General features: G+C 36.6%; 1 protein-coding gene across 5 annotated transcripts in view; it reads left to right on the top strand.

Moving 5' to 3' along the window:
- LOC128649793 (UDP-glucuronosyltransferase 2A1) overlaps window positions 1–22,972 on the top strand; it is a 165,748-nt gene extending 142,776 nt beyond the window's left edge. For all 5 annotated transcript variants that reach the window (XM_053703257.1, XM_053703256.1, XM_053703255.1 and 2 more), the window contains 4 exons: window positions 6,710–6,841; window positions 15,782–15,869; window positions 18,618–18,837; window positions 22,235–22,972. In XM_053703257.1, coding sequence (XP_053559232.1) covers window positions 6,710–6,841; window positions 15,782–15,869; window positions 18,618–18,837; window positions 22,235–22,514 — 720 coding nt within the window. In that variant the 3' untranslated portion in view covers window positions 22,515–22,972. The remainder of the gene's footprint in view (window positions 1–6,709; window positions 6,842–15,781; window positions 15,870–18,617; window positions 18,838–22,234) is intronic.
- Window positions 22,973–25,891: the final 2,919 nt, after the last annotated feature.

Genomic DNA, 25,891 nt, shown 5'->3' on the forward strand with positions numbered 1-25,891 from the left:
TCCCAGTAGTGCATTGCTCCAGCAGGGTTGTTGCCCTCCCGTTATTTTGTTGCCTAAGTTTATGTTGTCACAGCATGGCGGAGGTGCTAGCCCTTCTGCCATTACGCATACTGATCATAGCCAGTTGCAGTATTACATAGCTTTTCCACGGGGTGGAACTACTACTTGGGCACGGAGTTCCTTGGAGTGGTGTTTTAATGTGAGGTTGTACGGATTTAGCAAATGGTCTTGTTGCTCTCAGAGTACAGTGAATGTCAGAGGGATGTGAAGGGAGTATCACCTATTGAATTCTATTGGTTTTCCTCACGGGAAATCTTTTTCATAGGTTTCTCTGTTATCGGTCGTAGAGATTCATCTCCTACCTCCCTTTTTCAGATCGACAAGATACTCTCATATTCCATTACCTCTACTGATAACTGTTTCAGTACTGGTTTGGCTATTTGCTATATGTGGATGGGTGTCTTTCGGTAAGTATGTTTTCATAACTTAAGACACTCTCAGCTATGGTTTGGCACTTTATGTATTAATATAAAGTTCTAAATATATGTATTGTACTTATATTTGCCATGAGTCAGGTTCATGTATATTTCCTTTTGCAGACTATTAGTTTCATATTTAGGAAAAAACATATTTAGGAAAATATTTTTCTTACCTGGGGTATAGTCTTTTTTCAAATTGACTGCTTTTTCATTAAATTTTCGCTGGCAAAATTAGGCTCGCGAGGTCGCAAAATGCTGATGTTCATTGCGTCATTCTTGGCGCAAGAATTTTTTTGGCGCGAAGGTACGTCCGGTGACGCAAATTCGTCATTTCCAGCCTCTTAGTTGACGGCGAGTTTCCTTGCACAAGATTGCGTCTGCAATGATGCGAATGTGTCATTTCCGGATGTTGTTAGCACCAAAAAATTTAATTTTGCGTTGTGCGTCATACTTGGTGCCAAATAATTTAAATATTTAAAACCTCATTCCTATATGCATCTTGCCTTTTTCTATGTCAGAGGGCTATGCTGTTTGCATTTTTTCCCATTCCTGAAACTGCCATATAGGAAAATTGATAATTTTGCTTTATATGTTGTTTTTTCTTTTACATTTGCAAGATGTCTCAATCTGATCCTGTCTCAGAAACCACTGTTGGAACCCTGCTGCCTGATAACAGTTCTACCAAAGCTAAGTGTATCTGTTGTACATTTGTGGAGATTACATTTCCAGCTGTGGTATGTAATAGTTGTCATGATAAGCTTTTACATGTAGAATGTATCCATCAGTAATAGTACAATGCCTGTTCTTCCTTCAACATCTAATGTACATGATATCCCTCTGAATATAAACGTTTTTATTGCTGATGCGATTCAGAAGGCTTTTTCTGCTATTCCACCTTCTAATAAACGTAAAAGGTCTTTTAAAACTTCTCATAAAGTTGATGAAGTTTCAAATTACCAACAACATACTGAATTATCCTCCTCTGATGAGGATCTATCTGATTCAGAAGATCCTACCTCAGATATTGACACTGACAAAATCTACTTATTTATTTAAAATGGAGTATATTCGTTCCTTGTTAAAAGAGCTGTTGATTACGTTGGATATTGAGGAAACTAGTCCTCTTGATACTAAAACTAGTAAAGGTTTAAATTCTGTTTATAAACCTCCTGTGGTTACTCCAGGGGTTTTTCCAGTTCCTGGTGCTATTTCTGATATGATTTCTAAGGAATGGAATAGGCCTGGTACATCTTTTATCCCTTCTTTAAGGTTTAAAAAATGGTATCCTTTGCCAGCAGTTAGATTGGAGTTTTGGGAAAATATCCCCAAAGTGCATGGGGCTATTTCGACTCTTGCCAAACGTACTACTATATGGAAGATAGTACTTCCTTTCAGGACCCTTTAAATAGGAAACATGAATCTTATCTAAGGAAAGCTTATTTATATTCTGGCTATCTTCTCAGGCCTGCCATTTCTATGGCTGATGTTGCAGCTGCATCAACATTTTGGTTGGAAAGTTTAGCGCAACAGGAAATGGGTCCTGATTTGTCTAGCATTGTTCGCTTGCTTCAACATGCTAATCATTTTATCTGTGATGCCATTTTTGATATAATCAAAATTGATGTTAAATCTATGTCTTTAGCATGGTATCTTAGTCTAGATTACTATCTCTTTCTTTCCAAGGTAATAATTTATTTGGTTCTCAGTTGGATTCGATTATTTCAACTGTCACTGGGGGGAAGGGAGTTTTTTTGCCTCAGGATAAAAGACCTAAGGGTAAATCTAAAGCTTCTTACCGTTTTCGTTCCTTTCGACAAAATAAGAAACAGAAACCCAATCCTTCCCAATAGAATCTGGTTCCAATTGGAAACCTTCAAGTTGGAGTAAATCCAAGCCGTTTAAGAAACCAAAGCCAGCCCCCAAGTCTGCATGAAGGTGCGGCCCTCATTCCAGCTCAGCTGGTAGGGGGCAGATTAAGATTCTTCCAAAGCATTTGGGCAGATTCTGTCCAAAATCAATGAATTCAGAGTATTGTCTCTCAAGGGTACCGAATAGGATTCAGAGTAAGACCTCCTGTGAGAAGATTTTTTCTCTCACGCATCCCAGCAAATCCAGTAAAGGCTCAGGCTTTTCTGAAGTATGTTTCAGACCTGGAGCTTTCAGGGGTAATCATACCAGTTCAGTTTCAGGAACAGGGTCTGGGGTTTTATTCAAATCTATTCATTGTCCCAAAGAAAGAAAATTCATTCAGGCCAATTCTGGATCTGAAAATTTTGAATCGTTTTGTAAGAGTGCCAACTTTCAAAATGGTGACTATAAGGACTATTCTGCCTTTTGTTCAGCAAGGTCATTCATTATATATCCACGATAGACTTACAGGATGCATATCTTCATATTCCAATTCATCCAGACCACTATCAGTTTCTGAAATTCTCTTTTCTAGACAAACATTACCGATTTGTCGCTCTTCCATTTGGCCTAGCGACAGCTGCAAGAATCTTTTCAAAGTTTCTCGGTGCCCTACTCTCTGTAATCAGAGAACGGCGTATTGCAGTGTTTCCTTATTTGGATGATATCTTGGTACTAGTTCAATCTTTACATTCTGCAGATACTTATATGAATCAACTAGTGTTGTTTCTTCAAAGACATGGTTGGAGGATCAATTTACCAAAAATGTACCAATTTACAAGGGTCACCTTTTTAGGTTTCCAGGTAGATTCAGTGTCCATGACTCTGTCTATAACAGACAAGAGACAATTAAAATTGGTTTAAGCTTGTCAGAACCTTCAGTCTCAATCATTCCCTCCAGTAGCTATGTGCATGGAAGTTTTAGGTCTCATGACTGCAGCATTGGACGCGATCCCATTTGCTCGTTTTCATATGAGACCTCTCCAGCTTTGTATGCTGAATCAATGGTGCAGGGATTATACAAAGATATCACAATTAATATCCTTAAATCCCAATGTTCGACTCTCTCTGACTTGGTGGTTAGATCGCCATCGTCTAGTTCAAGGGGCTTCTTTTGTTCGTCCAACCTGGACTGTGATCACAACAGATGCAAGTTTTTCAGGTTGGGGAGCTGTCTGGGGATCTCTGACAGCACAAGGGGTTTGGAAATCTCAAGAGGTGAGGTTACCAATCAATATTTTAGAACTCAGTGCTATTTTCAGTGCTCTTCAGGTTTGGCCTCTGTTGAAGGGAGAACTGTTCATTTGTTTTCAGACAGACAATATCACAACCGTGGCATATGTCAATCATCAGGGTGGGACTCACAATCCCCTAGCTATGAAAGAAGTATCTTGGATACTTTCTTGGGTGGAATTCAGCTCCTGTCTAATTTCTGCGGTACATATCCCAGGTGTAGACAATTGGGAAGCAGATTATTTCAGCCGTCATACTTTACATCCGGGGGAGTGGTCGCTCCATCCAGATGTGTTTTCTCAGGTTGTTCAAATGTGGGGTTTTCTAGAAATAGATCTTATGGCTTCCCATCTAAACAAGAAACTTCCCAGGTACCTGTCCAGGTCCAGGGATCCTCAGGCGGAGGCAGTGGATGCGTTAGCAGTTCCTTGGTGTTACCAACCTGCTTATATCTTCCCACCTCTTGTTCTTCTTCCAAGAGTGATTTCCAAGATCCTCATGGAACAATCGTTTGTGTTTTTGGTAGCTCCATCATGGCCTCACAGGTTTTGGTATGCGGATCTTGTCCGGATGTCCAGTTGCCAACCTTGTCCACTTCCTTTAAGAACAGACCTTCTGTCTAAAGGTCCGTTTTTCCATCAGTATCTCAAATCATTAAATTTGAAGGTATGGAAATTGAACGCCTAGTGCTTAGTCATAGAGGTTTCTCTGACTCAGTAATTAATACTATGTTACAGGCTCGTAAATCTGTTTCTAGGAAGATTTATTATTGAGTTTGGAGGACTTAAATTTCATAAATACTCCTGGCATTCTTTTAGAATTCCTAGAATTTTACAGTTTCTTCAGGTTGGTTTGGATAAAGGTTTGTCTGCAAGTTCCTATAAGGGACAAATCTTTGCTCTTTCTGTTTTATTTCACAGAAAGATTGCTAAGCTTTCTGATATTCATTGTTTTGTACAGGCTTTGGTCCGTATCAAGCCTGTTATTAAATCAATCTCTCCTCCTTGGAGTCTTAATTTGGTTTTGAAGGCTTTACAGGCTCCTCCTTTTGAGCCTATGCATTCTTTGGACATTAAACTACTTTCTTGGAAAGTGTTGTTACTTTTGGTCATCTCTTCTGCTAGAAGAGTTTCTGAATTATCTGCTCTTTCTTGTGAATCTCCTTTTCTGATTTTCCATCAGGATAAGGCAGTTTTGCGGACTTCATTTAAATTTCTACCTAAGGTTGTGAATTCTAACAACATTAATAGAGAAATTGTTGTTCCCTCTTTGTTTCCTAATACTAAGAATTCTTTGGAGGGATCCTTATTTTCTTTGGATGTTGTAAGAGCTTTGAAATATTTTATTGAAGCTACTAAAGATTTCAGGAAGACCTTTAGTCTATTTGTTGTTTTTTCTCATTCTAGGAAAGGTCCTTGACATCTTGGTTAAAGCTTTTGATTCATCAGGCTTATTTGGAGTCGGGTCAGGCCCCGCCTCAGAGAATTACAGCTCATTCTACTAGATCAGTCTCCACCTCGTGGGCTTTTAAGAATGAAGCTTCAGTTGATCAGATTTGCAAAGCAGCAACTTGGTCTTCTTTGCATACATTTACTAAATTCTACCGTTTCTATGTATTTGCTTCTTCGGAAGCAGTTTTTTGTAGAAAAGTTCTTCAGGCAGCTGTTTCAGTTTGATTCCTCTGCTTATGTTTAATTTTTTTTTCTTTTCAAATATGAGAAAAAAAAATTATATTTTTTTGGTTGTGGATTATTTTTTTCAGCAGAAAATGGCTGTTATTATTTTTATCCCTCCCTCTCTAGTGACTCTTCTGTGGAGTTCCACTTCTTTTCCCATACGTCACTAGCTCATGGACTCTTGCCAATTACATGAAAGAAAACATCATTTATGTAAGAACTTACCTGATATATTAATTTCTTTCATATTGGCAAGAGTCCATGAGACCCACCCTTTTTATGGTGGTTATGATTTTTTGTATAAAGCACAATTATATTTCCAGTTAATTTTTTGATGATTTTTACTCCTTTCTTTATCATCCACTACTTGGCTATTCGTTAAACTGAACTGTGGGTGTGGTGAGGGGTGTATTTTTAGTTATTTTGAGGTTTGGGAAACTTTGCCCCTTTTGGTAGGATTGTATATCCCATACGTCACTAGCTCATGGACTCTTGCCAATATGAAAGAAATTAATTTATCAGGTAAGTTCTTACATAAATTATGTTATTTTTATACAGCCTAATAAACATGCTGTAGCCATGTTTATCACCAAAAAACATGTTTGTGTGTATTATTTAATTTTAACATGGGTTTAGCCGGGGATTTTGACAACTTGGGGGGTCAAGGAATGATTAAGCAACACGTGTATTTTTGCATCTTGCAGTGAGTAACTTAAGACATTTATTTCATTACTATAACATCCCTGAACCTTAAAGGGATAGTAAACACCAAAAATCTTATTGTTTCAAAAGATAGATAATCCCTTTATTTACCATTCCCTAGATTTGAATAACCAACACTGTTATAGAAATATACATTTTAGCTCTGTAATTACCTTGTATCTAAGCTTCTGCTGACTACCTTCTTATCTCAGATCTTTTGACAGACTTGCATTTCAGGCAATTAGTGCTGACTCTTAAATAACTTCACGTGCGTGAGCACAATGTTATCTAATATGAAACACATGAACTAACGCCCTCTATCTGTGAAAAGAATAACAAGAGAACAAAGCAAATTTGATGATAAAAGTATATTAGAAAGTTGTTTAAAATTACATGTCCTATCTGAATCATGAAAGTTTATTTTGGACTTTACTGTCCCTTTAAGGGTGTAAGCTGTGCAAGTTATAGCCTTTTCCGCATGTCCTGTGCTCCAGGGCAATGAGAGAGGTAAGCAATGAAGAAGTCTAGTACTTTATTTGTGCTTAATATCTAGCATTGCACTTCCTGTCTTTTATGGTCTAAAACCTTCCCTGCTACAAAACAAACATATCTGTTCAAAATGTATTTAGAATATTTGCAACATGGCATATATTTGTCCTAAAAAATATCTAACAGATTCAAAAGTGAATTAATTATCTATGTTTTTTTAAGGAAATGGAAAAGGTTGTCCAGAGCTCAGGGGATCATGGAATTGTGGTATTTTCTCTGGGATCCATGGTTAAAAACCTGTCTGATGAGAGAAGCAATTTAATAGCAGCAGCTCTGAGCCAGCTGCCACAAAAGGTAAGGTCGCATGTTAAAATAAACTATCATCTATTGTGTTCTCAAAACCTAAATGGATAAATCAGACTTTAAGTAATTTTGTAAATGATTTTTATAATGAGGTATTATCCAGGCAATGTACAATTCATTCTTAATTTACAATCCAAATATAGAATAATATAATATAGTCCATCTTTGTGAGGAATTTGTATTTGAGGTACAGGTCCAGAATCCAGACTTAGGGGCCTATTTAAGAACGTGCGAGCGGACATGATCCGATATTGCGGATCATGTCCGCTGCACATCGATAAATGCCGACGGCATACGCTGTCGGCATTTATCATTGCACCAGCAGTTCTTGTGAACTGCTGGTGCAATACCACCCCCTGCAGATTCGCGGCCAATCGACTGCTAGCAGGGGTGTCAGTCAACCCAATCGTATTGAATCGGGTTTATTTCCGGCAATGTCTGTCCGCCACCTCAGGGCAGGCGGACAGGTTATGGAGCAGCGGTCTTTAGAAGGCTTGCCAGAAACACGGGAGCTTAATAAATAGGCCCCTCTTTCTGGATTATTTAATTAATTATTTTTTTTAAATAAAAGTATGAAAAAAATACATGTTCTGATGGTACTACATATACAAAAGTATTAAAAAATTATTTCAAACTGCCTTTAGTTTGCATGTATAAGCTGTATTATGCCTAAATGACATAAGATATTGTTGTTTACACTCGGTTCCATCCCCTCGCCAAACTGTCCCATTTTACTGATATAAATATTCCAAAAACCAAACTATTCTGAAGTCCAAACCTTTTCCAGTCCGGAACAATTTGGATAAAAAGGTTTTCTACCTTCATTTCACTTTCAGTGCAGCTGTACATACTCTCTTCATTGTGAATAGTCGTACTGAAAAGGTTGTCTGTCTCCGTTATGCATATGGCAAGAGTCCATGAGCTAGTGACGTATGGGATATACATTCCTACCATCAAAATGGAAAAATTTAGTAAATGTATGCAAAGTAAGCCAAGATGCTGCTATGCAAATATGATCAACCGAAGCTTCATTCTTAAAAACTCAAGATGAAATGACTGATCTAGTAGAATGAGCTGTAATTCTCTGAGGCAGAGACTGCCCCGTCTCCAAATAAGCTTTGTGAATCCAAAAGCTTTAACCAAGATGCAAAAGAAATGGCAAAGGCTTTCTGACCTTTCCTGGAACCAGAAAAAACAACAAATAGACTAGAAGTCTTTATGAAATCCAAAGAATGTAAAGATCTTTCCAGAGAATTCTTACGATTAAGACACAAAGAAGGAACAACAATTTCCCTACTAATGTTAATAGAATTTACAACTTTAGGAAGAAATTTGAATGAAGTCCGCAAAATAGCTTATCTTGATGGAAAATCAGATAAGGAGGCTCACAAAAGAGAGCTAATAACCCAGAAACTCTTCTAGCAGAAGAGATAGCCAAAAGAAACAACACTTTCCAAGAAAGTAGTTAATATCCAAAGAATGCATAGGCTCAAAAGGAGAAGCCTGCAAAATCCTTAAAACCAAATTAGGACTCCAAGGAGGAGAAATTTATTTAATAACAGGTTTGATATGAACCAAAGCCTGAACAAAACAGTGAATATCAGTAAATTTAGCAATCTTTCTAGGAAATAAAACAGAAAGAGCAGAGATTTGTCCCTTCAAAGTACTTGTAGACAAAACCTTATCCAAACCATCCTGAAGAAATTATAAAATTCTAGGAATTCTAAAAGAATGCCAAGAGAATTCATGAAAAGAACACCATGAAATATAGGTTTTCCAAACCCGATAATAAATCTTTCTTGAAACAGATTTACAAGCCTGTAACATAGTGTTAACCACTGAGTCAGAGACACCTCTATGACTAAGCACTAAGCGTTCAAATTCCATACCTTCAAATTTAACAATTTGAGATCCTAATGGAAAAACGGCCTTGAGACAGAAAGTCTGGCCATAGAGGAAGTGGCCAAAGCTGGCAGCTGGACATCCGGACAAGATCCACATACCAAAACCTGTGAAGCCATGCTGGTGCTTCCAGAAAAACATGAGACTGTTAAATTATGATCTTGGAGATCACCCTTGAAAGAAGAACCAGAGGCGTAAAAATGTAAGCAGATTAAAAAAAAACAGGAAACTGCTAGCCTATCCACCATCTCCACCTGAGGATCCCTGAACCTGGAAAGGTATCTGGGAAATTTCTTGTTTAGATGAGGGTCATCAGAACTATTTCTGGAAGGCCCCACAACTGTACATCCTGAAAAAAACACATCTAGATGGAGAGACCACTCCTCTATATATATAGTCTGGCGGCTGATATAATCCACCTCCCAATTGTCTACACCTGGGATATGAATTGCAGAAATTAGACAGGAGTTAAATTCCACCCAAAAAAATATTTGAGGTACTTCTTTTTATCGCTAAAGGACTATGAGTCCCTCCCTGATGATTGACATATGCCACAGTTGCGATATTGTCTCTCTGAAAACTACTGAAATATTATCTCTTAAATTGAGGCCAAGAGGCCCATTTATCAAGCTCCAGATGGAGCTTCAGGTCCCGTGTTTCTGGCGAGCCTGCAGGCTCACCAGAAACAGCAGTTATGAAGCAGCGGTCTAACCCTGTCCGCCAGCTCTGAGCAGGCAGACAGGAATCACCACAATTCAACCCGATCGAGTACGACCCATTGGCCATGAGTCTGCAGAGGGCGGCGTTGCATCAGCAGCTCTTGTGAGCTACTGGTGCAATGCTGAATACGGAGAGCGTATTGCCCTCCGCATTCAGCAAGGTCTTGCGGACCTGATCCGCACTGTCGGATCAGGTCTGCAAGACGTTTCATACATAGGCCTCCAAGCCTCAAGAGTTCTGAAAATATCACAGAGTTCTAAAATAATGATTGGTAACCTCTCCTCTTAAGGTTTCCAAACCCTTTGTGCTCTCAGCGAACCTCAGACAGCTCCCCAACCTGTAAGACTTGCATCCGTAAGAATACAGTCCAGGAAGGAGGAACAAAGAAGGCCCCCTGCATAATACTATGATGGTCTAACCACCAAGTCAGAAAGAGTTGAGTGTTGGGATTTTAGTATATCAACTGAGATACCTGAAAATAATCCCTGCACCATAGATTCAGCATGCAAAGCTGCAAAGGTCTCATAAGAAAACAAGCAAAGGGGAACGCGTCCAATGCTGCAGTCATGAAACCTACACATAGCCACTGAAGGGAATAATAGAGACTGAAGGTTTAGATAGGCTAAAACTAATTTCATTTGTCTCTTGACTGTTAAAGACACAGTCATGGACACTGAATTCATCTGGAAACCTAAAAAGTTGACCCTTGCCTGAGGAATCACAAAACTCTTAGGTAAATTGATCCTCCAACTAATATCTTTGAAGAAACAGCACTAGTTGATTTGTGTGAGATTCTGCTAAATGAAAGGATTGAGCTTGTACCAAGATATCATCCAAATAAGGAAAACACTGCAATACCCTGCTCTCTGATTACAGATTGAAGGGCACCAAGATCCTTTGAAAAGATTTTTGCAGCTGTCGCTAGACCAAATGGAAGAGCGACAAATCAGTAATGTTTGTCTAGAAAAGAGAATTTCAGAAACTGATAGTGGTCTGGATGAATTGGAATATGAAGATATGCATCCTGTAAGTCTATCGTGGACATATAATGACCTTGCTGAACAAAAGGCAGAATAGTCCTTATAGTCACCATTTGGCAAGTTGGCACTCTTACAAAACGATTCAAAATTTTCAGATCCAGAATTGGCCTGAATGAATTTTCTTTCTTTGGGACAATGAATAGATTTGAATAAAACCCCAGACCCTGTTCCTGAAACTGAACTGGTATGATTAGACCAAATGGAAAAGCAAAAAAAATGGTAAAGCTTGCTTAGAAAAGAGAATCTCAGAAACCGAAAGTGGTCTGAATGAATTGGAATGTGAGGATAAGCGTCCCGTACAACTATTGTGAACATGTAATGACCTTGCTGAACAAAAGGCATAATAGCCCTTATAGTCACCATCTTGAAGGTTGGGACACTCACAAAACGATTTAAAGTTTTCAGATCCAAGATTGGTCTGAATTAATATTTTTTTTGGGACAAAGAATAGATTTGAATAGAAACCCAAACCCTGTTCCTGCAAAGGAACTGGTACAAACACCCCTGAAAAAAATTCCAGTTCTGATATATATTTCAGAAAAAACCTGAACCTTCACAGAGTGTATTGAAACATGAGAAAGAAAGAATCTTCCCATAGAAGGTCTCATTCTAAAAATCTATTTAAAACCCTAAGAATAATATTCTATAGACTTGACTGAATCCATCCAAATATAACTTAATCTGCCCTCCACCAGAAGAACTGGATTGAGAACCACACCTTCATGCAGTCTTAATAACTAGTATTTTTATAGCACTTTTCTCCTAGTAGGACTAAAAAAAATGCTTTTTCATTGCTTGCACCCGGAGTTAACCAAATTGGCAGCTGAATAGTAATAGTTGTTATTAATACCCAAATAAATGATACACATTTTATTGAGCTTAAAAGGCCGAAGGGCTGCTTCGACTCTGCCGGATATAAACCTGTGACCCTTGTATCTTAGAACAAGCTTTTGTAGTCAGGGTATTTACCAACTGATCTACATCACCGGCCAAAAAGTAGGGCAGAAAAAACTCTTTCCTTCCAGATATAGTGGAAAATCAAATAGTAGAAATCAAAACAAATTATTATCCAACAAGATAGAGATAATAAAATATATTTAGACCATATCAAAATTCAAGATTAAAACTATGAAGCTCTGCTAAACAGAAAAGCTAAAAACATAGATTTGAAATTAATCTTAAATGACAACAAATTAAGGGGGATATCTATCAAGCCATCAACTTTGTTACATTCGCCGGCATCAATATGCACGCCTAACATTGCCGCCGCGTATCTCAATATGCTCTCCTCTTTCATAAAAAAAAGCCGGCAAAAACACGCGCACCAAGTACGGGGAGATAAGCATCCGACTGTTGTTAACTAACAGTCATCGATCTCTCGTCTATTCGGCTTTTTCCCAACTTTATTTATACCCTGTCACTAAATGCTGCCACTATACTAAAATGTTTAACCCCTATTCCGCAGCTCCCTGACACCGCCGCAACCTAAATAGTTATTAACCCCTATCCCGCCACTCCCCGACCCTGCTGCAACCTAAATAAAGTTATTAATTCCTATCCCGCTGGCCCCCGGCCAGACGCAACATAAACGTATTAACCCCTAATCCTCTGGCCTCCCACATCACTACCACTAACTAAACCTATTAATCCCTAAACCGTCAGCCCCCCACATTGCCAAAAAATAAATTAATCTATTAACCCCTAAACATAACAACCCGCTAACTTTAAATTAAAATTACAACATCCCTATCTTCAAATAAATTTAAACTCAATAATATAAAGAGAGCAAGAAACATAAAAGGAAGTGGGGTAAAAAAACAAATTACGCAACTCGCGTCATAACAAGCGCAACTTCGCTCCAAAACAACTAGCGTCAACAAAGACGCAGGAAATGGCGAAACTTGCGCCACTATAGGCACAACTTCACGCCAAAAAAATATTGTGCCAAGAATGACACAATAAATAACAGCATTTTGCGTCCATGTAAGCCTAGATTGCCCGTGAAAATTAAGGAAAAACAAGTCAAAATGGAAAAAAAATACTGAAACCCCAGGTAAGAAAAAAAAGTTTAAATAAACTTCCTAAAACATGATTCTCATACTGAAACTGCTAGACTTCAAAAGGGAAATATACATAGACCTGACTCATGGCAAATATAAGTAAATACATATATTTAAAACTTTACAATATAACATAAAGTGCCAAACATAGCTGAGAGCAGTGTTTCCTCTAAGGTCAGTTTTGTGAGCAGCCCAGCAGTGAAACAGTTAATTAGAGCAATTAGCAAACACTACACAATGACGACTGCAAGGTGTGGTTCCCTTATTAACTGTTTCACTACTGGGTCGCTCACAAATCTAGCCTTAGAGGGAACACTGGCTGAGAGTGTCTTAAAAAATGATACATACCTACCAGAAGACAACCATCCAAATATAGCAGACAGCCAAACCAGTACTGAAAAATATCAGCAGAGGTAATGGTATAAGAGTATATCGTCGATCTGAAAAGGGAGGTAGAGAATTAATCCCTACAACCGATAACTGAAAGCCTTTGAACAGATTTCCCATGAGTGAAACCATGAAATCAACAGGTGATACTCTCTTCACATCCCCCTGACAAACACTGTACTCTGAGAGGAATTTGGCTTCAAAATGCTTAGAAGCGCCTATCATAGAAGAAATCAAGCACAAACTTACTTCACCACCTCCACAGGAAACAAACTTTGTAAAACTGAGGAATGAGTGTGGTAGAAGGTGTATTTATAGGCATTTTGAGGTTTTGGAAACTTTACCCCTCCTGGTAGGAATGTATATCCCATACGTCACTAGCTTATGGACTCTTGTCACTTACATGAAAGAAATTAAGCATATTTATTTATTTATAAAGCACCACTGATTCTGATGTATTAAAGGGACCCTTAACACCTGACTTCTAATAATCCCCAAAAAATACTTTTTCTTATTAAACAAAATAAAGTAATCACTGCTGCCTATTTTTTCTGTTCCTCTTAGCCCAAACTTTTGAAGGAGATTGTTTTAAAATACAGTGTTGGGGCAGTGCTTGATTTCCTATGTAAGCTGCCATATTGTAGCGTGCGTTACAGGGCTCAGTAGTCACATGATACACACACCATATTATCTATGCATACACAGTACTTAGAGGAAGGAATGAAATCTCTCTCTCCCTGCAGCGTGTGAGCTGCAGTGTCTGAAAAGTTATTTCTCAGTGAGGGTATAAATATATTTCATTTCCCTGTTAATATATATAAAACATGTTATGAAGAAATTTAAATAAAATACTTATAACTACTGTGTTAATGTTTTTAACTCCCCCCCACACACACAGGTTTTTTTCTCTCCTCAAACTCTGTCCGTAAAGTGTTATGCTCAGTAAGCACTTACCAGAGCCGGTTCCTGTGTTATTATTGTAAAACTACTGACTGCTCTGGGGGAGGAAGGGGGAAGCTCCCACGGACGGACGGCATGCTGCATATCATTAGTTTAGCAAGGATCGTAAGCATTATCACACTGCTAGATAATGCATACGATCCTTGCTAAATGTCTTATGCTGGGTGTCAGTCCTTAGTGATTTACATTCAGGAGGAGAGGTCATGAAAAGAAAAAGTCTTTTGAACTAATGATATGCAGCATGCCGTCCGTCCGTGGGAGCTTCCCCCTCCCTCCCCCAGAGCAGTCAGTAGTTTTACAATAATAACACAGGAACCGGCTCTGGTAAGTGCTTACTGAGCATAACACTTTACGGACAGAGTTTGAGGAGAGAAAAAAACCTGTGTGTGTGGGGGGAGTTAAAAACATAAACACAGTAGTTATAAGTATTTTATTTAAATTTCTGCATAACATGTTTTATATACATTAACAGGGAAATGAAATATATTTATACCCTCGCTGAGAAATAACTTTTCAGACACTGCAGCTCACACGCTGCAGGGAGAGATGTGATTCCTTCCTCTGAGTACTGTTTATGCATAGATAATATGGTGTGTGTATCATGTGACTACTGAGCCCTGTAACGCACGCTACAATATGGCAGCTTACATAGGAAATCAAGCACTGCCCCAACACTGTATTTTAAAACAATCTCCTTCAAAAGTTTGGGCTAAGAGGAACAGAAAAAATAGGCAGCAGTGATTACTTTATTTTGTTTAATAAGAAAAAGTAGATTTCAGCGATTTTTATCAGGTGTTTAATGTCCCTTTAATTAGTATAATGGCTGACAAGAACATCTCCCAAACCTGTAATGATTGAGAGGACAAAGTCCACCAAAGACTCACTAGAAAAAAAAGTAACTTTATTAAACATTAAACAAAAAATGTAACATTTAAATATAGCTTCTTATATGGAACTTTGTTGTCTGCGTTGCATGCAATATGTGTAACAATGTGTACACATTGCAGGAGTAATAAGATAAACTATATTGTGTTTCTCAATCTTTAAAGGTGTATTCTAATCTTTGTAAGATATAGTTGTCTTGAAAAGACCTTTAAACGTAGCCTGAGATAAGAGTTTTGCAAATGTGACTGGTCATTATCTAAATACTACTTCAGGATGTGCTGACTATGGTCTTGTAAACATTTATAGCACATAGATAGAATATATTATAGATAAAGGTAAAAAGTTGTTGAATTTATAAGTATTGTTTAATACCTAAACTGATTTTTAGTGTTTTTAAATAATTAATGCAGTCAAGGTTCTAGCACAAAATATCATTCAGTAGTAACAGAAGAATAAACTTTCATCTAGTGACAGTAAACTAATGACAGTCCCACAAAATGTGGGACAGTTAGTTGTTCTGTAATTAAAGTCAAAATTGATCTTTCCTGAAAGAGCATGAAATTTGAAGATACTTTTCAATTTATTTCTATTAAAAACATATCTACATAGGTTGAGAAGCAGCAATATACTACTGAAAACTAGCTGTTGATTGGTAAATAATGGCAAATAACATTCGATTACCGAATTTTAATGGATCAACATTCAATTGTCCAAAACAAATCTACACAGGACTATTCCTTCTACCAAACAAATTGCACTTTCACCACGTTCGCCCATACCTAGTCCCAAGCACTCCCAGCCATATCCTCATTGATATATGAAAATATAAAAACAGTTTGTGACTCATTTCTTCCCACATAGGAAGAAAGAAAATAAAATCTACACATCATGTTGTTTTGTTTATCAGCCATATTAGCCAGCTGTGATTGATAGCTGCCCATACACTACTGACTGAATTAAATATAATGTTTAAACAGGTCATTTGGAGATACAGTGGAAAGAAACCAGATACTTTGAGTGCAAATACAATAATATATGACTGGATACCACAAAATGATCTGCTTGGTAAGGCAACTTTATGCACGTTAAGTGTGATGCACATTTCATTAGCATTTATAAAGTCTTATTTCCAGTATTGCTATCATGTTATTAAATTATTTATCCAGCTAAAAGACAACTTTCATACCTTTAATCCTTTTATATGTCATAAAGTATATAACAAATAGACATGTGCAATTCGTTTCGTATCGATTCGGAAATTCGGAAAATTCGGATTTCCGAATTAAAATACTGCCGAATTTACCGAATAAATCCGAATTAGTTCGGATTTATTCGGTAAATTCGGATGGCCATGGATTACACTAGTATTGTACAGTATATTAGGTTATATCACTCTGCTATGGGTTACACCTAATATACAGTACATAATATTAGTCTAATACACAGCACACATACCGAAATTCCAAATTTCCGAACCGAATCGAATCCAGCCAAATTCTTTTGAATCCGAAACAAATTAATTCGAAGTTTTCCGAATTCGAATCGATCCGAAACGAAATTCGAAAAACTCAGAATCGATCCAAAACAAATTTTTCGATCATGCACATATCTAATATTAACAAATCAATGTAGAACAAACTCATGTAGAACAAACTCATGTAGAACAAACTCATGTAGAACATATGTCACAGTTTAAATTACTGTAAGGAATTTTGACCAAGTATACTTTGTATTTGTTAACTCAAAGCCAGAGTTTACCCTAAATCTTTCTCCCCTTTAATTTATTTCCAGTAAGCCATTTTACCTGCTGGAGTGTATCAAAGTGCTTACAAATAGCTCCTTTACCATTAAGGGCCAGATTACAAGTGGAGCGATATTTAACGCTCACGCGATAACGCAGCTAGAAGCTTTTTGTTTTGGGTAGCACTCGTAAGTAAAAGATGAAAGAAAACATTTCTTGCTCACATGCTAACCATATGTGCGCAAAATATTGAACTTAGAATATCACAAATACATTTACATATTCCCCCATAAAGTCGATGGAGCAAAAAATCTGGAAAAAAACACCCTGCTTGCGCGCATATTCTCACGTGCGCTAACCCGAAATGAAAATATTAATATTTCACATTCCAATGTTTTTCACATAGCAGAATATGTTTTATTTATTCATAAATACATATTTCTACATATATCTATATACTGTATATATATATATATATAAATATATATATATATATATATATATATATATACTGTATACACACATACATGAATATATATAGAAATATAAAGATATAAATAGGAATATCTATTTAAAAATACTTAGAACATATGCCCCTATGTGCCGAACATTTGAATGTGAAATATTTATAAAACATACACAGTATAACACTTTATTGAATATGAATATTGCATAAATATAATTTTTCATGTTTTCAGCTACAAATATATATATATATATATATATATATATATATATATATATATATATATATATATAGACATGTATATGTATGTATGTATGTCTTAATGCCCTTTGCAGGCTTTTTTTCCAAACACCTGAGCCCTCATATCTTTGAGCCCTTATAACTTTTTATGCAATATTTTTATTAATGTTTATTAGATAGTTATATTATGAATGTAACTGTACTGTACAATGTATTTTTGATGTGTTTTGTGCAACTTTTTAGTTAAGCATAACAGTTAACCAAAGCTCTGAAGTCGTGCTAACCGGACGGGCGTTAAATTCAATTGCGCTCAAGCGACCGAGTTTACTTTCAACTCTTAGTTGAAAGAGCCGCAATATACCCCTTATCACTCTCGCACAACAGTTAACGCAATGTATTTGGATTTGGAATGTCAAATATTCTTATTTTTATGTCAGGTTAGCACACTTGAGAATATGCGTTCGGGTTAGTGCAAGAGTAGGATGTTAGAGTGTTTTTCTCCATTGACTTCCATGGGGGAATAGGTCAACACGCACGTGATATTCTAACTTCGGCACACACGCAAAAAGTTTACTTCACGCACAGTTAGCGTGCGAACGAAAGCACTAAATATCACTCCACTCGTAGTCTGGTCCTATATGTTTTAAAGGTATATAATGCATTAAAGGGATATCACACTCAATATTTTAGTTTCCCAATTTAGACAGAACATTCTGTTTTGATTAACTTTCCAGTTTACTTCTTTTATCAAATTTGCTTTACTCTCTTGGTATCCTTTCTTAAAGGAGCAGCAATACACTACTGGGAGCTAGCTGAGCACACAAGGTGAGCCAGTGACATATATCTCAAGCCAAGAATCACCAGCCAGATCCCAGAAGTGCATTGCAGCTCCTGATCTTACTTAGTTATGCTTTTCAACCAAGAATACCAAAATAACAAAGCAAATTAGATCATAGAAGTAAATTGGAAACATGTTTAAAATTACATGCTCAATCTGAATCACGAAACCCATTTTTATTTAATGACTCAGACAGATCTATAATTTTAACTCCATTTCCAATTTACTTTTATTATCTAATTTGATTAATTCTCTTGGTATCCTTTGTTGAAGGATGTCATGCACTACTAGGAGCTAGCTAAAAGCCAATGAAAAGATGTGCAGCCACCAATTAGTAGCTTCTGAGCCTACCTAGGTATACTTTTCACCAACGGATACGAAGAGTACAAACCAAATTAGATAATAGAAATAAATTGGAAAAGTATGCTCAATCTGAAGCATGAAAGTCCCTTTAACTTTGACTTTACTGCCCTTTTTTGTAACATAGCAATGTATAGATTTGTACTTTTCTTTGGGTTTGTTTTTCAGGCCATCCAAAAACAAAAGCATTTATCACTCATGGAGGCACTAACGGTATTTATGAAGCAATATATCATGGGGTTCCGATGGTTGGAATTCCTCTCTTTGCTGATCAGCCGGACAACATTGTACACATGAAAAACAAAGGCATGGCTGTAATGCTCGACTTCAACAAAATGGAAGCACAGGAATTAGTGGATGCAGTCAACACTGTTATTAACAATCCTAGGTACATTTTCTCTTGTGTTAAATATTAAAATACGGCCACAATATTTTGGTTTAAAACTGTATTGCTTAACAGTAGCTTATGTGCAGTCTAATTTGACTGTCTTCTGTGTTCAGACTCTCTCAATGTCAATCTCAAGCACATTTTATAAAAGGAACATTAACATTGAAAATGTACAGTATCCCACAAAAGTAAGTACACCCCTCACATTTTTGAATATATTTAATTATATATTTTCATGTGACAACACTGAAGAAATGACACTTTGCTACAATGTAAAGTAGTGAGTATACAGCCTGTATAACATTGTAAATTTGTGGTCCCCTCAAAATAACTCAACACACAGTCATTAATGTCTAAACCATTGGCAACAAAAGGGAGTATACCCCTAAGTGGAAATGTCCAAATTGAGCCCAATAAGCTATTTTCCCTCCCCGGTGCCATGTGACTCGTTAGTGTTGCAAGGTCTCAGGTGTGAATGGGGAGCAGGTGTGTTAAATTTGGTGTTATTGCTCTCACACTCTCCCATACTGGTCACTGGAAGTTCAACATGGCACCTCATGGCAAAGAACTCTCTGAGGATCTGAAAAAAAGAATTGTTGCTCTACATAAAGATGGCCTAGGCTATAAGAAGATTGCCAAGACCCTCAAACTGAGCTGCAGCATGGTGGGCAAGACCATACAGCAGTTTCACAGGACAGGTTCCACTCAGAACAGGCCTCACCATGATCGACCAAAGAAGTTAAGTGCACGTGATCAGCGTCATATCCAGAGGTTGTCTTTGGAAACTAGATGTATGAGTGCTGCCCGAATTGCTGCAGAGGTTGAAGGGGTGGGTGTCAGCCTGTCAGTGCTCAGACCATACGCCGCACACTGCATACAATTATTCTGCATGGCTGTCGTCCCAGAAGGAAGCCTCTTCTAAAGATGATGCATAAGAAAGCCTGCAAACAGTTTGCTGAAGACAAGCAGACTAAGCACATGGATTACTGGAACCATGTCCTGTGGTCCGATGAGACCAAGATAAACTTATTTGGTTCAGATGGTGTCAAGCGTGTGTGGCGGCAACCAGGTGAGGAGTGTCATGGTCTGGGCCTGCATGAGTGCTGCCGGCACAGGGGAGCTACAGTTCATTGAGGGAACCATGAATGCCAACATGTACTGTGACATACTGAAGCAGAGCATGATCCCCTCCCTTCAGAGACTGGGCCGCAGGGCAATATTTCAACATGATAATGACCCCAAACACACCTCCAAGACGACCACTGCCTTGCTAAAGAAGCTGAGTGTAAAGGTGATGAACTGGCCAAGCATGTCTCCAGACCTTAACCCTATTGAGCATCTGTGGGGCATCCTTTAAATGGAAGGTGGGGGAGCGCAAGGTTTCTAACATCCACCAGCCCCGTGATGTCGTCATAGAGGAGTGGAAGAGGACTCCAGTGGCAACATGTGAAGCGCTGGTGAACTCCATGCCCAAGAGGGTTAAGGCAGTGCTGGAAAATAATGGTGAGTTTCGGCAAAGTGGTGAATTGTACAAGGGCTATTCACAAGGAATAGCTTGGGGGATTCCTCCAGGTGGTCTAAGAGTATAATATCGTAATAAGAACCCAGCACTATATATGCTTAAAATTAAATCTATACACAGAGGTTATAAGTATATAAATTTATTGTCTGATATAAACTATAAAATACAATATTAATAATACGTGTCGACACATTTACATAAAAACTTTAAAAACTGGACGTCCAATTTATCTGATTATAAAAAAGTCTCAGGTCACTGTGTTTCTTTTTAAGATACTTTGTGATTCGATTTCACAGCGGTATATATCACACTGTATTTCTTATTTAAGATACTTTGTGTTCCTTCAATGATTCAATTTTAGAGCGGTATATATCACACAGTTGTGTTCCGCGTGAATAGCGCTTGTACAATTCACCACTTTGCCGAAACCTATCATTCTTTTGGGATTGTTACTAGAGGGAATCCCTTGTACTAAGCAGAGGGGTGAGGACTCTAGCACCAGCCTAACATCTTACCTGGAAAATAATGGTGACCACACAAAATATTGACACTTTGGGCCCAATTTGGACATTTCCACTTAGGGGTGTACTCACTTTGTTGCCAACGGTTTAGACATTAATGGCTGTGTGTGGAGTTATTTTGAGGGGACAGCAAATGTACACTGTAATAGAGGCTGTACACTCACTACTTTACATTGTAGCAAAGTGTAATTTCTTCAGTGTTGTCACATGAAAAGATATAATAAAATATTTACAAAAATGTGAGGGGTGTACTCACTTTTGTGGGATACTGTATGTGCATATAAACGAGCATCAATTAACTTTAATTTAAAAAAAGAGAGAGAGATTGAGGGAAGACAACTTTGTAATATACATTCATTATTTATTTTACCCCCATTTCCTTTAACTTTCCGTTTCTGATGAATGGATGTGCACACTGCATAGTTTATAAGCCTAACCTTTTCACATATAAACAATGGATGTTTTTACTTGGCAGTGGTAGGCCTTGTCTAATCCAGTAACAATTTCAGATTGGCTTTTTCAAATAAGACAAGCAATAGGTGCTGTTTGGCTATTGCAAAACAGTTGTAGCAAACAATTATTTGCAGCTTTTACATTCAGATAATATGGACACTTTTTGCAGCACTACACAAAAAGTCTTGTAATTACAAGGTATTTATGTCCCTTTAAAGGGACAGTCTAGCCAAAATTACACTTTCATGATTCAGATAGGGCATGCAATTTGAAACTACTTTCCAATGTACTTTTATCATCAGATTTGCTTTGTTCCCTTGGTATCTTTTGTTGAAAGCTAAACCTAGGTAGGCTCAAACTGATTTCTAAGCTGTTGAAGACCACCTCTTATCTCAGTGCATTTTGACAGTTTTTTACAGTTAGACACTGTTAGTTCATGTGGACCATATAGATAAGATTGTGCTTATTCCTGTGGAGTTATTTATGAGTCAACACTGATTGCCTTAAATACAAGTCTGTCAAAAGAACTGCGATAAGGAGGGAATAACAAAATATAACAACAAATACTTGTATGTACACAAATGAGTCTTACTTGTTCATTTGTCAAAAGGGACATCTACTACAGTTATATTGGTGGATATTGGTAGATAAGAACACACCTCCACGAATCTCTAACAAATCACCTATATTCACTATTTTGTTAATCTAAGCTGGGATTTGCAGTCACAATTTACTGGTACAAAAAAAAGGTGAGCGAACAAACTACTTGGTAAAATTTGCTATTAAATGCTTAATTTCGTCCCAATGGAAAACATATTGCTTTCTGATTTTACTATGTAATGAAAAAAAGCTGTCTCTTAAAATACATCATGTTTACTTGTATTTACCTTTTAACTTTTAGCTATAAAGAGAATGCCATGAGGTTATCCCACATTCACCATGACCAGCCGATCAAGCCTCTAGACCGAGCAGTTTTCTGGATAGAGTATGTCATGCGTCATAAAGGAGCTAAGCACTTAAGACCGGCATCCCATGAACTAACATGGTACCAGTACCACTGCTTGGATGTCATAGCCTTCCTACTGGCCTGTCTTCTCATAGTTCTCTATGTTACCACCAAATTGCTCTCATTCTGCCTCAGAAAGTGCTGTAAAACCAGAAGGAAACAGAAAACTCAGTGAAAGACTCTACTTTGTATTGTAGGCATTCAATGTTTATGTTATTTACAGTGATCAATAATAACCCATAAGAGCAGTCAAACATTATTTGTGGGTAAAGTTCATATATTTTCAAAAATAGCTCTGAGAAAGATGTACTAGGATTATGCCATAGTTCTAGCCATACAATGTGGAGTTTTGTGACATAATGAGTGTTGGTATTCCGTCCAGATCTATTTAAATATATACTTTACCATTTGGTTATCATGTGATTTGTAATTTTCACTGCATTACCCAGACATCTTCCTTGTTTGGCGTGTGTTCTGCTTGCCAGGAACTTCACCATGGCATACAGGAATATTAATCCAGCCAAACCTTTTAAATAAAAATGACCAACATGACTAAGATAAAATCTCATTGAAAAGTTTTACATTTATATGTGAGACCCTGTTGCATTAAAATAAAGATAATTTTTATTAAGAGTTTGGCTAAACTGTTATTTTTGTGTGCAATTTTCTAACCCATCAATTATTAATTTTAGAGTAATAAATGTGGGAGGGTGCTGAAACGGTGCTTCTCAGACAAAAATAGATCTATACCCCAGTGAGGCCATTTAGTTAAAAGTGGAGAATTTCCTTTATCAAATGAGGTCTTACATTATTTAATGATCAATGAAAAAATGGCAATTTAATTACCCAATATACACCAGATTCTTCATAAGAGGAAGAGAGTAGGGATGGGCGAATGTTTCGCAACATTCGAAAAACGGCACGAATTTTAACACATTCGTTCGTTCGAATCGAATTTCAAATGTTTACATAACATTCGATTTTCGAATGTTCGGTTTCGAATTTTACGATTACATTCGAAAATATTCTTTTTGAAAAATTTGAATTTAGATTGTAATAGTATTTCTAATACTTTTTCTTTAAATGTAATATTCGAATTATGCAATATTCAAATTCGAAAAATTCGAATTTAGATTGTAATAGTATTTCTAATGCTTTTTCTTTAAATGTAATATTCGAATTATGCAATATTCGAATTCGAAAAATTTGAATTTAGATTGTAATAGTATTTCTAATGCGTTTTCTTTAAATGTAATATTCGAATTATGCAATACGTGTATTCGAATTCGAAAAATACGAATTTAGATTGTAATAGTATTTCTAATGCTTTTTCTTTAAATGTAATATTCGAATTATGCAATATTCGAATTCGAAAAATTCGAATTTAGATTGTAATAGTATTTCTAATGCTTTTTCTTTAAATATAATATTCGAATTATGCAATACGTGTATTCGAATTCGAAAAATTCGAATTTAGATTGTAATAGTATTTCTAATGCTTTTTCTTTAAATGTAATATTCGAATTATGCAATACGTGTATTCGAATTCGAAAAATTCGAATTTAGATTGTAATAGTATTTCTAATGCTTTTTCTTTAAATGTAATATTCGAATTATGCAATATTCAAATTCAAAAAATTCGAATTTATATTCGAATTCGAAAAATTCAAATTTATATGTTTGTAATAGTATTTCTAATGCTTTCTTTAAATGTAATATTCGAATTATGCAATATTCTATATGGAAACATTCTAAATGATATATTTGTATCTATTATGTATCAATTTACTAGATTCCCGCCCTACCACATGAACTATTGAACTTCTGAATAGTATTTGTTAAATAGAATGTTAATAATGTGGACATTCAATATAATTATAAACATTCGAATTCGAAAGTGACATTCGAAAACTGTAAATAACATTTGATTTTCGAATTTTTAAGAATATTCGTTCTTATCGACATTCGGATTTAGAATTCGAATTTCGGTAATAACATTCGTTCTACATTCGAAAATTTACACATTCGCCCATCCCTAGAAGAGAGCACTAAAACTGTATCTTTCTTGGCAAACATTAGACCCATGCCTCTATGAGACTCATATTGTTAAAGAGAAGATAATTTAACCTTAAAATAAAGGATTACAAAAATGAGATACTTTAAGATGAGGGAATACATAATTATATAAATATCACATTGTTGATTAAAATGGTGAATATTTTATCCACTAAAATCCATTCTTTAAAGAAATTAAATGGAGTTGTTAAGGAAATTGCACTATCCTCTCTACCACAAACAAACTAAAATAAAGATGAGAGCTCAAAAGCTGGGTCACATGACTCTCGAGTTCATATAGTTCTATAAAAATGTCTGACAAAACATCTAGATGCTTGTATTAGAGTTAAAAATAGGATGGAATCATGTATTTGTTGGTCTACAATGATATAATTTATTTTTTTGCCCCAAAACCCTGAAAAACATTTCTGTGGATGCCCATACTAATCACTTACATATTAATTAGTTTATGTAGATCAATCTAAGCCACACCACAGATAATTTATATCTCTAAAAACAACATATTGCGAACTATGGAATTCTTTTTAGAAAAATATTACTGAAGAATGTTTAAAAACCTTAGGAAGCTTTTGTAGAGAAACTCTCAAGAGACAGTTATATGTTTATTTAATAGTTGATGTAGTTTTGAACTTAGTCATCCTTTCTACTAAAGAAGACTTTTTTTTTTTAAATTATAGAACTAGCTATCCAATTTAATGCCTCAGGTCAAAAATGTAAAATGTGTGTGTGGATTGATTAGTGTGCATGGGGGTGTTTGTGAGGGGGTTGTAGCTATTTCTACTTTTAAAGTAATAGGAAGGAATAGTTTTCACTTTTGGTTTTCATTGTAGGTGAACTATTTTCATATCCCTGTATACGCTGTATATGCTGGTGTGAACTTCACATAGGCAACACAACCCCCTTCCTGACGTCACAATGACGCTCCACAGGGACAAACCGCTGTACCAGTGCAAAGTTTGAAGCGATCCACCACCGCTTCCATAAATAACAAAAAAATGCAACGTCCAATGCACCCGGTGGCTGTTGTGAAGTGTATATTTAGGAAAAACGACAATGAGGCTCAGTTGCGTTTGCAAAAATATATTGCAGTGATATCAAAAGCAAAAGTTAGGTAACAGACTGGCATTAGAATAGCAGGTCAAACGCGTTTCATATATTCTGTTTTACTTCATCAGTGACCAATGATGAAGTAAAACAGCAAATATGAAACGCGTTTGACCTGCTATTCTAATGCCTGTCTGTTACCTAACTTTTGCTTTTGATATCACCGCAATATATTTTTGCAAACGCAACTGAGCCTCATTGTCGTTTTTCCTAAATATACACTTCACAACAGCCACGGGGTACATTGGACGTTGCATTTTTTTAAATTCTGATATACAATGTTAAACTATTATAGACCACTTACATAGTAACAGTAGATGAGGTTGAAAGAAGACAGTCCATCTAGTTCAACTATCTTATCTTGATTTAGGG

The sequence above is a fragment of the Bombina bombina genome, chromosome 2, assembly GCF_027579735.1.
Source record: "Bombina bombina isolate aBomBom1 chromosome 2, aBomBom1.pri, whole genome shotgun sequence".
NCBI classification, from domain to species: domain Eukaryota; kingdom Metazoa; phylum Chordata; class Amphibia; order Anura; family Bombinatoridae; genus Bombina; species Bombina bombina.